The 17434-nt window shown below is 35.9% G+C and overlaps 1 protein-coding gene across 4 annotated transcripts in view; it reads right to left on the reverse strand.

Moving 5' to 3' along the window:
* GAS2 (growth arrest specific 2) overlaps positions 1–17434 on the reverse strand; it is an 86351-nt gene that overhangs the window by 26858 nt on the left and 42059 nt on the right. For all 4 annotated transcript variants that reach the window (XM_038138797.1, XM_038138799.1, XM_038138800.1 and 1 more), the window contains 3 exons: positions 16394–16457; positions 11714–11858; positions 8528–8635 (listed from right to left, as the gene is read on the reverse strand). In XM_038138797.1, coding sequence (XP_037994725.1) covers positions 8528–8635; positions 11714–11858; positions 16394–16457 — 317 coding nt within the window. The remainder of the gene's footprint in view (positions 1–8527; positions 8636–11713; positions 11859–16393; positions 16458–17434) is intronic.

Here is a 17434-nt window from a genome sequence, read left to right on the forward strand (position 1 = left end):
AAAACTTAGACACAGAGGCAGGAACCCATTTTCCTCATGTATAAAAAGTCTTTGCAATTATTAAAACCCACTTAAAATGAGACAGAAAGTTATCATGGTTATACATTTGCCAGATTGATATAAACATATCTCCATATGAATAAATAATTACTCTTAAATACATTAAAGTTCATCTTAAGCTAACTTGGTATTATGTTAAAGGCTGAGAAAAGCAAGACTGTCAAAGGCAGTAAAAACAGCAGAAGAAGCAGCAATTTTCCTTATGCTGTGAATAAAATTTCCTAATGTGACAAGACAGGGCAAGGCGTAATGGTTTTAAACTGATGGGAGAGTTGATTTAGATTAGATATAAGGAAATGTTTTACAACAAGGGTGGTGAGGCCATGGCACAGGTTTCCCAGAGAGATTGTGGATGTCCCATCCCTGGAAACATTCAAGGCCAGGTTGGATGGGTGAGCAACCTGGTCTAGTTGAAGATAATCCTGCTTATAGGAGGGGGTTGGACTAGATGACCTCTAAGGGTCCCTTCCAATCCAAACCATTCTATGATTCTATGTATGATAAAACCTTAATGCAAATTTTAAAATTACTTAACTTCATTTCAGTATTATTTACCAAAGCAATCACAACCTAGTAAGTAACACAAATGGCATGTTTTGGGCAACAGTTCTGGCTCTCTTCCAAATATTTAAAACTTCAGATGGATTTGCATCTAGCTGGTTAGAGAAGAGGGGCATTCTTAGGATTGCAAAACCTAAAATATCTAGCAAAATATCTAATAAATTTCATAGCATACATTCATCTAAATAGAGTGTTTATAACAACTAAAGCACTTCAGCATCTGTTGCCATGATTGAAATACTATCTTAATAAAACAAGACAATTTTAGTGACCTGGTATGCGGGGGTAGAAGAGGGGGGAGTTTGAGTTGTATTTTAAACCTTTAGGTAAATCCAATTCTGATGAGCTGAAAGCAAATGGTGTGCTTATGACAGCACACCATTAAGCAATCAGTATCAAGTGATACTGATTTACAACTTGATGAGGAATCTATAGCAGGTCTTCAGTTTAGTAGTTGCTGGTTTTTGGTAAATACACTTAAGATAACAGTTGACTCTGGGATCTCCCAAGTTTACTCATCTTTGGCAAAGAAAATGTTTTCTGTGTTTAAAACTTCCTTATAGCAACATATTCTTGTTTTGTTCTGAGTTTCCAAAATCAGTGACAACAACAAGAGTAAAAGGAATGCTCCTAAACGTCCCTTAAAACATGTAAAATAATGTTTAAGTATCTGAGCAGACCTGTTAGATCTCAGATTTGTAAAACAAATTGTTTAAAAAAAGTATTTAAAAAGTTTTAGAAATTTGAGCATTCACCATTTTAAAAATCAAAATATAGGGGAAATTTTGTTTTTGTCTACAGCTAACCCTCAAAGAAATAGTTCATTGCTAGAAGACATGATGAACTATATTGTTTTCAAAAGGGGATAAATATTGGCAACTGCATATTCAGTTCTAACTCCAAATTCCACGTTAGGAAAGAAGTCTTATCCCTTGGCTTGTGTGGGCTACCACTGACTTCAGGGTGTTTCTAACAACTTGAACCCATCTCTAAGTTGGTACTTACTTTACATGCATATTGCCAGAGGTGGGGTTTGAAAATTAAATATAGTAGATACAGTTTCTGGTGAACAACATGAATGCTTACAAAGTGTAACTGAATATAATGAGAGGAAAAAACTTGCTTCCACACTGACAAGAGAATGACAAAGAAATAAAATATTTTTAAAAATGCACTCAAAGTTCCTCCTGTTATTTTAGGAATAGAAAGGTAAAACCACATTGTATTCAATATTTTAAAAGCCAACATAGCATTTTTGTTAAATCGTGGCCAGCCCAGCTCTAGGCAGAACCATCATTCCCAAGTCAAGATATAAAGGCCAACAGGAAATTCCCATGCAGGCTAAGATTTCTCTGAGAGTACTACACTAAAGCTAAGGAATACGGCAATAGATAATCAATGCACTTTCATGCCTGAATCCTAAATGTCCAGTGACTATCCCTTCTGAACAGTGCAGAAGCTTTGGTTAACCGATGCCACCACATAAGCCACATTTTTTCTTCTCTCCAGATGGCAGCAGGAGTTATGTTTGTGGTAGAAAAGTATATCGTACACAGTGTATATCATAAAGAATCAGGTGGGGTTTACTTCCTTTTCAACTAGCATTGTATAGTAATTACCTAAACCTACAGTGAAGAATATCAACTTGAATTCACCCTAAAAATATTTTAGCATTCTTCTATAAAAGACAGATGTACTTACCTTGACTCTGTTAAACAGAATTTTCATTAGTGTCGTACCTAGTCAACTCACCAAAGAAGAATTTTAAAGAACAAATGTAAAGCTCAGTGCTATCCTTTAAAAGCAGCACTACAAATAGCAGCATCTCCACTTCTAAAGCATCAGGTTTACTAAACTGTTTTCTAAACTGCAAGCACATGCTGCTGTCCCATCATTAATGCAGAATATAGTATTGTCTAGTGAATGCCAAATGGACTCTTGCAAAATGATTCATCTATTTAACAGGAACACAAGATAATACCTGCCAGAAAGGAAATACTTTCCCCCAGTAACATTTTCAGTACAAACTTATGGGATCCGATCCTTAGCTCTCAACAATACACTATAAATAAAGGCCTTTTTGTTTTGAAAATTCTCATCTGTAGATTAATGTTGGACTTGATTAGCAGTCTATATGGGTTCTTAGCTGTGAAGATGCTGGTCCATTACCTGTAATATAAAAGGAGGAAGAGAAGCAAAAAAAAGGAGAAGAGGGGAGCTATATATTTTGGTCTATTTTTGTATTCTTGGTATTGAGGGGAAAAAGAAGTCTAAAATAATGAAATCAATACTACATATTTTTCTAGCTTTGTTATTCATCTTTATTTACCTTTAAAGTATTGACAATTTTTTGTATCATTAATTGCCACACAGAAAATACTTCTGATGCTGTTGTGCAGGGTCATTTTACCCTAGTTTATTCTTGCCAGAAAAGGCAACTCCCCATTACACCTGGGTAATGTCTTGCTTTGCCATCTTTAGCTCTTGCTAAGGAAATCAGCTGAATTTTAGGGTGATACTTTTAGACACAAAGCTTCAGAATACTCTATCCTAGCCTCCTCCTGAGAAGAATTCTCTTTCTATTAATTTCAGGTAATGTAATATTGTTACAAGTTCAGTTCTAGCAGCCTGAATTTTAAATACTGTGGCAGAAAATTACCACAGGTGTATTAGTAGTTTCAAGAACTAGAATGTTACTCTTCTTGGAGATGCATTGCAGCCTAAAAAAACACAATATGATTCACTGAAAATTTTTCTTATCTCTGAATGGAGTTTTCATTGTGCAATAATGCATAGAGGGAGACACTTGGAATTAAAGAAGACACGGTATTTGATGGTCCACAGAAGGAGGTCACTGAGGCAAACCAGTCTCAGCTAGTGAGAAAAACTGCAGAGCTATTGCACAGCCTGTCAGTTCCACTGAATCTGAATATTGCATCAAAGATATATTCTGTAAAAAATTTCCACCAATTCTAACAAGAACTTCATTGGATGAAAGTAAAAAGGAGTAATTTCAACAGTTTTCCATTAAATTAGGAGCTAATAATTTGACTTACAAAGGGTTTTTTGTAAAGAAGTTTCTGATGAACCCTTTCAAACTTCTAGACACTAAATTAACATGAATGGCTGCACAAATGCAGTATGGCAGTGAAAAAAAAGGCAGAAAATTAAATCAAGAGTAGCAAAAAAAAAAAGTATTACATTTCTCACACTTTATGGGTTTGGATAACCCTCAGTGAAAATCAGTCAACTATCTAACTAAAAATGTCAGTTCTTCAAAGGACCAGATCGTGGAGCTGTAGCTGCTTTTTTACTGAGTGCAAAAACAGCATCATCAGGTACAAAGTGAAGAGAGAGATGTCCATGGGCTCCTGTCTCCATGGAGGCATCCAGGCCTAAATAAGAAAAGCTGCAGGCAGGAAAGGGAAAAAAAAAGCATAAAGGGAGAGGCAGGAGAGAAAGAGTAACTAAAAGAACAAACAAGCTGCGACTCAAGCTGGGGCAGGGCAGAGTTCTGCCTAATCTCAACAGGTTAATGACAGAGTATAGAACAAAATGGATTTCCTGACAGTTCTATAGGCAGCACTCAATTCCAGCCACCCCACTGACACCTCCAGTATCACTGTTTGTCCAAGAGCTTCTGAGTCTTGTGAATTTTACTGGCCCTTTAAGGACTTTTTTTATTTTTTTAACAATAAATGACACCTGAGAAGGCTGAGAAGAATTCCACCTTCAGCAGCACAAGTGACACAAGTGACAATGTCATCTTTTCTGTGATTGCAAAGCTTTTGGAGAGGAACTGGCACAGAGTAAAGAAGTGTCCAGCTGAAAGCTCTCCAAAACCACTTTGTATCTGGGCATGAACTAGGGCTGCACTTCAGACATGCCTTTCCCCAGGTCTTTTGCAGTCTCAAGTTGAAATTACTGCAGTTGTCTACAAACACAAAGAAGACTGAGATGAGAAACCCAGACAGACCAATGACTGTTGCTGTCCTGAGGCCCAAGAGGAGTTTTCAGAATTCACTCACAAGATCCAAGGCATCCCACTGCATCTCCTTTGGAGTTAGGGTAATTAAAACTCCTGATGTGCCCATGATTTTGACATTTTAAACACCCTGGAAAGTTATTTCTTATGGAAAAAGCTTAGGAAAGGATTTTCACTACTGAAAACATAAACTCTTTCACAGATTGGAAGTGAATAGGCCTGGGAAAAGCAGAACAACTGTGAAAATCTTTGGAATAAGGAAGACAAAAAAAGCTAGGAAAATTATGCTGAAGGAACAACAAAAGACAGAAACACACCATACAAAAGCTATGAGTACAACTTATGCATTTGAATTGGAAAGGCAGAGCAAAGCATTTGATTCTTGAGAGCTGTATAATCAATCTGCTTTCTATTTGTCCTCCTTTCCAGCTCTTCTATGGTATATGATACATATGATCCCCACCTGGATGGTTTTGAGTAAAATGTACTTCTATATTTGAACACAAGTACATTTTTCTCACCAGGAAGAGGCAATAGTGCATAGTAGACTCTCTGCAGAGTGATTTTATATATATATATATATATAAAAACCATATATATTACACATATATTATAGTAGTGAATCTGAAAATAAAGTTTCTACACAGGTGCTGCAGCAAGCAAATAACACCTTTCCTTTCCTAGGATTTAGAAGAAGAAAGTATTAAATAAACATTTTCTTATTACTATAGCAAAATAATGTTACATTGTATTAATTATTAAGGATACAAGGTCAAATATTTAAGACCAATCACATACTTATCAACTGGTCTGCAAGACAGAGAGCATCTATATGTCACAGGAAAAATCAGAAGCTTTAAATCCAGGACCCATTACATCATCTAGTGTGACTCCAGTTGCACTGGAGACAATTACTTCCCAACTATTTGAATGTCATCATAGGCGTGGACCAAAATGACAGATCTTTCTGAGAGAAGCTGGTTAGTTTGTGGGAAATTTTCATACTAATGCATAGACAACCCAACATGAGAACACTGAAAACAGAATTCTTGTCACTGAAACTGTTAAAGAAGTACTTCTTGTAAAGGTGTGACTGACACGTCTTACTATAAAAATCTCTTACTTTGCTGCCTTCTGCAAGAAGCAAGCACTTCAAACTCTGTGACTCTCTTTCCCAATTTATAAATGAAACATTTGTACAAGTTTTGACTTGTTATTCTTTATTTTTAAAAACAGGTTTATTCATTCAGTTCCATTCTGAAAGATTAAGGCATAATGGTAGGATGGTAGGGGAGTGAAAAAGCAAATGATTAATTGTATGTTGCACACATACAGAGATCCCACTAACTGCAAACCAACGTTTCAATTTAAAATTGAAACTGGTTCCATTTTAAGATGGTCATTTATTTAAACTTATTAATACAACTCATTAATGTAAAACATGTCTTCCATCTTTTCTGTGGAAGTGGAACTTAGAATCGTTCCTACTTGGAAGGAAGAAAAAAGAATCTACAAGCAGATGAATTCTTATTGAAAATAAATTTTTAGCATCTAAGCCACCACAGCACCACATGCTCCTCCATGTTTTATTTTGTTTTGCTATTCCTTGTTCATTTACTTCATATATAGATATAAATTAATAAAAAGAGGAACTTGGGACAATTGCTCTTCTAGTTTGAAGAGTTTTCTGGTTTTGGGGTTTTTTTCCTAACAGAATTTGCAGAATTAGAAAAAAAAAAATTACAGCTATTATTAAATAATTTCTGAAAAAATAATCTTAGCCATCAATTAATAAGAGTTAACTCCTACCACATGGCATATTTGCAGCATTACTGAAATGACAGAGGTTTTAAACTCTATAGAGGTTACTGGATAAAGCTAATAGGCTAATACAGTAGTGGATATACTAAGCCATCTTAAAACAATGAAACTGTTGATCTCAATTCAACTAGAACACATTGGCTTGCAAACAAATGGCATGTATTTGGCTGTGTCATGCTGTGTAAAGAACACACAGCCTAGGAGGAACCATCTCTGTGGCATCAAAGAGGGAGCCAAATACCAACAAAATTAAAAATCAGCTACACACCCTAAATGTGCTTCTTCACAACTGTCCAAAGGATTCCAAAGAAAGGCTAATATATCTAGTTATGTACTCAAGAACATGTACAGTGAAGAGTAAAAACTTACTGTGACCCAATGAAGTGTTCCAAAATGAAGTTCAAACCAGCCAGAATCAAAAGACAACTGACTTTTAAAACCTAGGAAAATGAACTTGTTCCCTCTGAAATGCATGGCAAGGTTCCACTGATAGAAGTTTTGTAGGAATGATCTTTATTGCTGCTGTTTAATACCCAATCTATATTACTGCTGTGTTTTTTTATTTTGCACAATTCAACTTGGAATGCAGTAGTGTGATATGAAAAGGGATTTTTGTTTGCAAACTTGGAATGAAATCTGGCTTGGACTAGATTGCATAATAAAGAAGCCAGCAAAAGGGAATTTGACACTCACCATTCTGGCAGAACTCAAGTTTCTCAAAACAAAAATATTAAGAATACTTTGATACTGTTTTAAAAATGAAAACCAAAAAGAAGAAAATGTAAATGTTAAACTGTGCCAGATTACTGAGGTCTTTGGTTAATAATCATTACCTTCTTCAAAGTGGTTTGAAACTAGTAATAAAGCTATTACCTAAATATACTGCAGAATGAAAAAAAAAAAGTCTCTTACTGGCTACAAACCAGAAAAGCTATTAATCCTTTATACTAGCATGTTGAATCTCAAACTATCTGAGATTTAACAAATCACTTTTTTCTTCTTATTTATGACCTATTACTGAATCAATTAGGAGTTCTCAGTACTTATTCAGCACAATACTTATACATGTTCCCAACTTCACACTCCGGAGAAAACCCAAACTCTTATCTGGCTTCATTGACTTCATTGTAAGTTATGTTAAGCAGAAGTTTATGACTGAATAATAGCTCTGGTATTTTGTTGAACCATGAACTTGACTTCTGCAGATAAGAAGGAGTCCCTCTGACTTCTTCTGTTTACAAGCGCTCAGTTTTATCAGGTCACAGTTATGTGCCTTTAGCAAATAGGGATAACAGTTATTTGAGAGCAAGACCTATCATTTTGTCAAGTCATGGCTCAAGAATAGTGCATGTGGAGAGGAAGAAGGGAAGAAGTGTAGTATCAATCAGATTAACACACAACTACAAAATAACAAGATTAGCATATTTTCAATTAGTATTACCATAGCCATATATAGAGAAGATTAGGCGGATCAGAAGAATTAATCTTCAGAAGTATAGATGTGCTAAATTCAGCCATAAAATAACGCTAGCAAATATCGATCCTGATTAACTTTGTGCTATGGGAGTTAATAATCTACATACAAAGTCTGAAATACAACTCTGGGTTGGAAATATCTGTTAATCAAAAGGCGTACTGTGGATTTTAATGTTTGCTCACGCTGCTTTAGCAATATATCTTAGTCATGACTTGGCAATTCAATGATCATGAAGCCTTTGATCTGTTTCCTGACCTGTTAAATAGTATCAGTCAAAACAGACTGGAAGAAAGGCTGTTTTAATGCAGTGGATATTCTTTCAAGCCAAACTGAGAAGTCACCAGGTGTATTTCTGAAGACTTTTCTTTTGGTTGCAATTGATTAAAGAGAGAACAAATTCAATGACCTAAAGTCAGAAGGATATTTATCACATAACTAATAATTCCTTGGGCCAGTTAACACACTGTAGGTTATTTATTCTCCAACTGTGTCACAAAAATGAGTCAGTGCTGGTTAACCAGAAAATACTTTTTCCTGTTAATCAGTGATGCAATTTTCAAAGTGAAAAGTAGCAGCAAAGCAAAAACAAAGTAAAAATTAAAAAGTGAGAATAAAATCTTTACCCTAATAAAAAGGATCTTCTCTCCAACTCTGTATCTTCCCTGTGAAAGACGCTCCACACAGAACTTATTAGGGCATTTACAAGGTGGATCTTCAGAAATGTGTTTAACCTATAAAACAAGAAGATATTAACAGGAACTGTTTAAAATAGCATGGATAGCAAAACATTCAATAACTTTTTATAATATAAGTCTAATTGATGTTTAATATAAGTCTTAATTGATGATTTTTTTCTTTTGGTTTTGCTTAACATCTCTGTAACCCCAGAAAGCACCCTATAGTGCTTCCAATAGCAATGATTTAGTAGCTGAGTTAAAAACGTTATACAGTCCAGCATCAAATTTGCACTCTTTATCTGAAGTCAAGCAGTTTGTTACATGGAGTTTAGCACCAAACTTTTGTAACTGTATTCTCAGTATTTTAGGATGAATTAGCTCAAAGTGCTAATATAGCTAACAGGCAAAACAAAGATGTTATAAGATGCATCCTGCCTTCTAAATATATAGAAAACAGAGATATCTTCCTTACCATTAAGAGGCTCTGCCTCTTTAAAATTGTGCTCAAACACCTTAGGGAAAAAGCATACAGAAAATACTGTGACATGATTAAAAATTAATGCCAAGACACTCCCCAGTAGTTTCAACTGGCATTTGATGATCCCCTTGTTAGGGCTAGTTCGATTAAAGTTAATTTAATGGGACCTCAAGAACACTACCATTGCCAAACCTAACTACATAACCCCAAAAAATAAAGGGCTGAGAAAAAACAGACAAAAACCACCTTCCTGCATGTTATTAGCTGCATCAGCTTGACTTTGGCCTCCTTGCTCTGGCATGTGCTACCAAAGACAGTGACATTTAGTAAAAGTACATTTTGTACTCTTCAATGATGGGAAAGTAGCAAAGGCATCAATACCAAAAGAACAGGTCTGGCTGTGAAACTCTTCCTTGACATTCAAATTGCACTTCTACACAGGGACAGCAAGAACAAGTGCAGCATTTTCATATACTGTGGTTTTCTTGACAAAATACGTACCTAGTATGTCAGCATCAAAGAATGCAAAATGCCAGGGGAAGTTGTAGATGTTTGTCAACTTCAAATAATATTCCAAAGACATTTTCATATCCAGTTTGTAAACCAAGGCCTGTAAAAATGGTCTGAGGCCCATTAGCCAGAACAGCTAACAAATTAAAGTCTTAAATTGTTTCATAAAATAAAAAATGCTTGGCCAAAGCTGTAGCACTCTAATGAGTGTTTTGTTTATCATGAATAGATAAGGCTTCTGAAGTACAAACGTTTTTCAGATCTGCTTCAAGAATTAAGTTATAGTATGTTAAATAAGCCAAAAAGAACTTACAAGGCAACCAATTACTGTTTCTATACTTTTGAAACTAGCCCTGTTGAGTGATTTAAAGGCTTTCCAATTATTTCTGAAATGGTTCAATGCCTTTATCTGAATAACTTCACTACTCTGTGGAGGGTTTTTTATAAGCATTCTTAAGACTTATTTATTTTTAATCAGGCCATAATATTTTTAAGAAGAAAAATAACTAAAATAACACTTAACAGAGGAACTCTACATGTATTTTTCACAAAAAGTATTTCTCAAGTATCAGATGAGTTGTCCTCAGTTTGAATGAATCAAGTTTTGAATTTTAAGATCAGTCACTCACATTATTTTTATCAACATGGATGAGACTTAGCCTCCATTTCTGGTGAATAACAATTTAGATAGTTAATGTGCAATAGGAATAATTTACATGAGAGCAGTGGCTGATGACTTAAATCCAAGTGCAGGTTGCTGAGGATGAAAAAGGTGTATTCTTGTATTTCTTGGAAGGTGGTATATAAGCTCATATAAGGAACCCGAGCTCATATAAGGAACCAAAAGCCCAGAGTTACTGGGCATAAACAAGTTCAAGGTTGTTTTGAACTGTGTAAGCAAACAGACCCATCCCCTGCCTGTGGAGAATGAAAGCAAACAGATCTATTGTGGTGTAAAACAGAGGATAATAAGATCTTCACTGCTGATCCTGCTGTTGCGGGTTCCATTGCCTTACTGTCCCAAAGGACACAGAAGTATTGAGTGGAATTTGGAAATCAAATAAGGAAGCGGAGGGAGGAATTATATTCTATTTTATTTTAAGTCTGGACTATATGAGAAACTGCTGCTATTTTATGGTGTGAGTGTCTGGGGCAGAGCAGGTCAGGACTCTAGCTGGATGAATTCCATTCTGGTTCTATCCGTACCGCTTTCTAAATTAAAGGAGGTGGTTAGAGAAAACCTACATTCTCCCTGTTCAATTTCTACATGATATGCAGTCACCAGCCTCCCTCTGCACATAACTGTTCTTTCTCAATTCTGTCGAAACACAAGTGCTTTTGCAAAGTTAAGGAAGAAACACAAACCAGAAAATTTTAAATGTAATTATAGTCATCAAATAAAAAAAAAGTGTTTCAATAAAATGAAGGAACATTATATTCCATCTGCTCTTTGTAACAGGAAAGTGGCACATGGATTTTTCAAGAAGTGCTTTGTAACTCCCAGGTGGCACATCTACCTTGCACTGTAGTAGTTACTATGGTAACTGCTTCTTTTTACAGGCTAGGTTTGTACTTTTCCAGTTTAACCTCTTCATGGTCTCAAAATGTGTCCTTTTCATCTGATTCCAGCTATTTCAAATGAACCCCTGTGGGTTTGCACCAGAAACATGAACACACAATATGCTGCCACAAGTTTAATGAAATTCAAAGCAAAGTCTAACAATGAGGAAAACAATGCTTGTTTTTTTACTATGTGAGAATCATGCAGAACAGCATAAAAATTAGGCAGAAATATCTCAGAAGTGTTTCTTAACATTCAGTACAAGTCAGTATGAGCCAAATCAGTCCTTCCACAGACAAAGCACCAAGTGGGAGTTGGTGAATAAGGAGTAAAAGAGTAATAAGAAGGGAATGTGGCCCTAAGCACAAAGCTAGGCTAAGCTGCAGAGCTACTACACAGTGTGACTTTTTTTTTTTTTCCCTAAGCTTCAGACATAAATAATTGTGATCAAAAAGCAAATAACTCTGTAAGTCTACAAATGTTTAAAATAGAGTGAGATGTTAAACTCAGGCTTGCGTGTGTTTTGCAAGTAAGTGCATATCAGAATCAATAAGGTAGGAAGAAGCTCCCTCCCACAACTTACAGCATCATCCAACAGTTTCCCAGTGCTCTTTTTCCCAGGAGACTTTGTGGGTGATGGTGAAGGAGATGGAAGGGGAGCTGAAAGTGTTTCCTCTTGTTCAATCTCTTTTTCCAGTTTTATTAATCCAGGAGGTTCTACCCCACACCTTTTGGAAACATGCAAATAATACATTACTAGTCCACATAAAGTAGCATATATTTTGAAACAAAACAGTGGAAAGAATTTCTACATTGTGTGCAATAACAGAATGATACACACAGTAATAAACATGTTTAAAATACACCAACCCATACTGCCATAATTTCAAATCAACAGAAAAAAAAATGTAGATGCAGTCTCTCAGTTAATCAAATTTACAGGAAATACAGGTACTTTTTCAGTTTCTCTGTCTGATATCATATATGTTGGTGAATAATTTATAAACAACACTAGACCTCAAAAATTGCAATACCATGCAAGACAGTCAAGTTCAGTACATTTACACTTTTTTTCTATTTTACTTTTTTCTTTCCAAACAGCATCTTTTCAAATTACTTAACAACTTACATTTTGTGTTAGTATTTTCTGAAGAAATACAAATGCAAAGGGATTAAGGGCTTTCCTGGTTTCAGCTATTGCACTGAATTTATAAATAAGTAAGCTGAGACATGGCCACTACTCTTCAGAAGTGGTGAGTGTTTCTACTAGTTGATTTTTGACAGCCAGTCTTCAGATCTCTGTTTACAGTAGCAACACACTTCTGGCTCCAGCTAGAACAAAATACATGCAACTTCATTGTGGATAAACTCAAACCAGAGCACTTGAAGAGCAAGGTTCTTTTTGAAAGATCTTCTGAAAGCTTTATGGCAAGTGATTGAGTCAGTATCTCAAAGCAAGCAGCAGAGCTTGGACAGAAGTCAAAAGTCTAAAAGCGCATCCCATTTTTCTAATTACCGATAATCCCCTTCTGGTTTTTGGGGTTTTTTATCTGCCAGCACTGAACAAACCCCAGAAAAACACCCAGAGTTCCTTTTTCAGAGACTGACTTCAGCTTGGAAAACTCAGCACACCAGGTAGATTTCTCATAGCAAACTACTTGTACAAATGAAATTATATTTTTTTCTGCAGCAGAAAAGTCCATAGTCCAAATGCAGAGCTATACTGACTTATCTAGATGGAGACCTGGACACTAAAATGTTGAGCATTAACAAATACATATCATGAAAATTAAAGCTAAATACCATAATGATCTTAGACGTGTACAGAGAAAAGATATAAGCACACATACTAGCTTTTGCATTTTTCTGATAATGTTTAATTTAGTCCTACTACTGCCTAGTAAATTAATAGAAAGCAAACCAAGAACCAAATCTGTGCTTGTATTGGCTTCTAACTGGTGCAGTGTGCGTAATGAAAAGTCAGCCAACATTGAAGCAAGCACTTATATACAATCTATTTACTTCCTGTCTGTCTGCAGATGCTGACAGGCTGTAAGTCATGTAATTCCCACTGGGCTCTAAGCCTACTTCTGCATACAGCCTTACTCATCAAATAAAACTCTTCCACTGTAAGAAATGTCGCCTCTTTGCTTCTACTACTTTTCATAGTTTCTAACTTTTGTCTTTGTGACAGATTTTTAAAGTTTCCTGTACTTCCAGTATTCTGAATTGCTCTGATGAACAGCTGAAAAATAAAATTAATGATCAAACACACACACTTTTTTTCACATGCTATATGAACCTGAAACAAAGTTGCTGGAAAGCTGAAATTGTAAAAAGCCACATCTTTTCTGAGAGTGGTAGAGGTGCAAATTCTAGGAAGGTATGCTGAGCATTTCCTTTTCTGCTCCTTTCTAGCCTGCCTTCTCACAACTACATGTGAAGCAGCAGTGGACTGTAACATGATCTCTGTTAGACTTCTTAGAAGTCTAACATTTTCCACTTTCCATTTTTATCAAGGCAAAGTTGAATACAATAGCAGAAAGACCTAGAAATTGCTCAACAGTAATTCCAAAAGACCTGTGAGGGTTGTTTAACCCTGCAGAGTTTAACAGTAACCCAAGAACTTCATCCTTTGTGCAAAAAAAAAAAAATATTTTAGCTGTTTTCCATTGTGTAATCTCTGACTTCCAAATACTTAGGAGAATGTTGGACCTGGGCAACCCACTGCAATAGTCCTGTGCATTTTCAGAGGTCAATTCCACCCTGTAGGACATTTCCCTCTCTCATAAATCTTTCTGTATCAACATAACATCTGCCAGTGACACAAGGCCTCATTTTAACTATTGAAGTTTTGCAGACGATCTCAGAACTTTGTTTTCATAAAAAGCTGAAATTCAGGATAATTTATCAGGAAATTGTATTTTTATTAATATCTTTGAACTGCCACTCTTTGAGCCAAGTTGTCACACCAGTTTCCCACTCGCTGTGCAGTCCATCCATCAAGACCATCTGTCCCTAATTTGCCTAAGAGGACACTATGAGATAACATGCTAAAAGCATTACTGAAGCAAAGGTAAGTTATCACCTCTCTCCCCTTCTCCAGAGAGTATCTTTTGAATACAAGTTCAAGTTCAGCAGAACAGAGCTCAATTTAACTCCTCCTCAAGCAATCCTCTTTCTTCCTCACTTGTGCCTCAATCACAAGTCCCTTTGCATTAAATAAAAAAGCTTTGGTTGACTTTCAGGAGTCAGACCTGAAGACTAACAGTAATCTAGCTGGGCAAAGTGTGCCAAAAGCTGAGTCCTTGTGATGAGTAAGCCACTTTGAACAGATCTTTCTGCTTCTAAAATTAGTCAGTGTCTCTGACACTTTTTGTTCTTTAAAAACAGACTGAGGCACTTTTTCTAAGATCTCCACAGCTCCTGTTCTGGAAAGCAGATCCCTAAGACTGCCAACAGACCCGGGTGGCTTTACAAAGCATACATCTGACTTCTGTCTTGCTTAAAGCAGCACAGCAACCTCCCCTTAATGTGCTCTTTCCTACACTTAAAGAAGGCAATTATCAATTGTCCTTTCCCATTCAGTTCTAGTTTACCACACCTCAGGCAAAACAAGCATCATGTATTTGGTTTTCAATTGTATTAACCTGACATTCCAGTTCAGTTTTTGTGTACTTTGGAAACGTACAAGATTATAAATGGGGATTGGTTTGGTTTTGAAGTGGAGCAGAGATAGTGGAGCAGAGAAAAGCAGACAGACATGTTATTTGACCCCTAAGCTATAAATAAAATTAAAATAAAGAAGCATAAATACAAAAACGGAAACACAATATATAAAATAATAATTAATGATATATGGTAATATTCATGCATTATAAATAAAAAACACAATAGAAATATTTTAAGGGTAAAGGGATAGACATGCATTATAAATGACAGCATGGCTTATTTATTTGTTCTTCTTTTCATGTCTGGAACAGAAAGCATCCTAGACATGGAAGCTTAAGACAAATATAAAGGATAAGATTCTATTTTCATTCCCTTGTAGATCTATTGAGACATCAAATCTCACTGCAAAATAAGATTGATCTAACTCAACCAACTTTAGCAGAATGCAACTGCCTTACCACAACCACGCATTACCTGAGGAAGTCGGATACTATAAAGTAACCAGCTGGGGCAGATACCCCTGACAGTCATACCCTAGGCATAGGGGCTTTGGCTGCTGGTAGGTCTGTCTCCAAGCTGGTCTTGAAAGCACAGTGTGTTTGCTCAGGTAAATTAACATTCATTAATTTTAATTTCATTATGCACGTGCAGATCAAAATACTTTCTTCTTTGTGGGAAGTTAAAACAGTTTGCTGTTTGAACACAAGTTCTAGGCATAACAAAATAAGTGAAAACCTGAAATCACTATTTTTTTGATCATTGCTGCTCCTATGCAAGCTTCCCCTGACAGCAAGGCTTTTTCTGAAACTTGACCATGAGACAAATTTCTAGTTGTCCATGTGAGTTCATTCACAAAATATGAATACACATGATGCAATTTTAACACAGCCAATACTAGTTCTTAAACTAGGAGTAAACAGGGGTCTCCCTCACCTTGATGGCTACCACAAGGAATTCTTCTGAAATTAATGAAACTATCTGAATAGCAAGGTACTCCGAGTTTACACACATCAATGAATGCAACTGCAATTTACATGCAAGACTGGGCAGCAGTGCTGCTGCTCATGTATTTTTCAGTAAATCTTATGCAGTATGCTGGTTAAATCCACATCTGCCAAAAGCGGAAAAATCACATTCTAGTTACTGTAATTTTGATTGCTTAGCAAAAGTCTTTGTCTTGAAGTCAAAGATAGCATTACAATGTACTGAAGGTCCAGCACAGCTAAAATCATCTTGGTCAGATTTAGACCCTGTGCAGATCACCTTATTACCAGTAAACCTCATTAAATTGTAGTTGTTTATAGAGAGATCTGACTTTAGAAGGAGAAATGTCTTAAAGCTTTAGAGAAAAAAAAATTTTCATAGCCTTCCTCTCCTAATAGAAGGATAGCCTACAAATACCTTTATTGAGGTACAGATATTTTGTAACATTTGCTAACAACTGCCCTCGAGAGTGACATCAAGACACACATTCTATTTGAACCTAATGAGCACAAAAGTTAGCTTAAGATGTGCTGATTTAATATGTCTGTCAATAGCCCTGCTGTCAAGAATGCAAATATTTCAACAGTCTTTGAATATTTTCACCTACCTTGCTGCAATTCTTCCAAGTTCCAGCAAACAAAGGCACACTTCTCTTGGCTGCTTATGGAGTACTAGAAAAGCAAAACGAAGATGGAAAACATTGATAAATAAAAGCTATTTTAAAGATCTTAGTGATGGAATGGAACCTAATCATCAACATCTGTTACTCTTGACTCTGATAAACGCTTGTTTTCTTTGGCTTGCAGTACAGTTTTATTGGAATAAAAAGGATGGGATTGATGAGTGGTTCTCAGAGTTCAGAAGCTCCATTTAATTATCTAAATCACTGAATAATTATTTAGGGTAATTGGTAATCTGCAAGCAGTTCATAGCTATTTAAAAATAATCAAGAGATCTGGCATATCAAAAACACTTTAATTAGTAGAAAGTAAAAAACAATAAAATTAGAGTGATACTTTTCTTTCTACAAACTAAGAGAATTCATATCCTTTAGATCACTATTTTTCTTAGCCAATTTAATTTTAAAAAATAATAGAGTTGCATTAACAAAGACATACCTCACTATAAATTTGGTCCTGAATTTTTTTTTCAAATCTACTCTTACAGTAAGTATGAAACTAGAATGCTTTAGGAATCAGTTTTTCACAGTATAAAAATCCCAATCAGACAAAAAAGAGTTTCTTCTTTATACATACATACATATAATGTAAGTCTGCATGCCTGGATTCCACACAGAATAGGTTTTTTATGATTCAGAAGTAGCTGTGACACAGCATGATCTCGTTTTTGTGAGAGACTGAAATGTTAGGGGTTGATGTCCCAACCATCCATTTGCAAAAGCAGCAGGTGCTTTGCTGAGGCCAGGTTTGCACTCCTTATTGGAAAGAGAGGGGGAGAGTTTTTGGGTGTGTGGTGGTGAAATATCTCAACTGTGTCAGAGCAGTCCAGGCACAGAGGTGGCGAGGATGACCACGACAAACCAACTTCTGTTTAGCAACAAGCTGGGTGTTGAGCCAAATTAGGGAAAAGACTCATAAGAAGCCAGATTCTGCAAAGTGGAATAGTGCTTTTTATCCTGGCAATGTCC

The sequence above is a fragment of the Motacilla alba genome, chromosome 5 (assembly GCF_015832195.1).
Source record: "Motacilla alba alba isolate MOTALB_02 chromosome 5, Motacilla_alba_V1.0_pri, whole genome shotgun sequence".
Taxonomy (NCBI): Eukaryota; Metazoa; Chordata; class Aves; order Passeriformes; family Motacillidae; genus Motacilla; species Motacilla alba.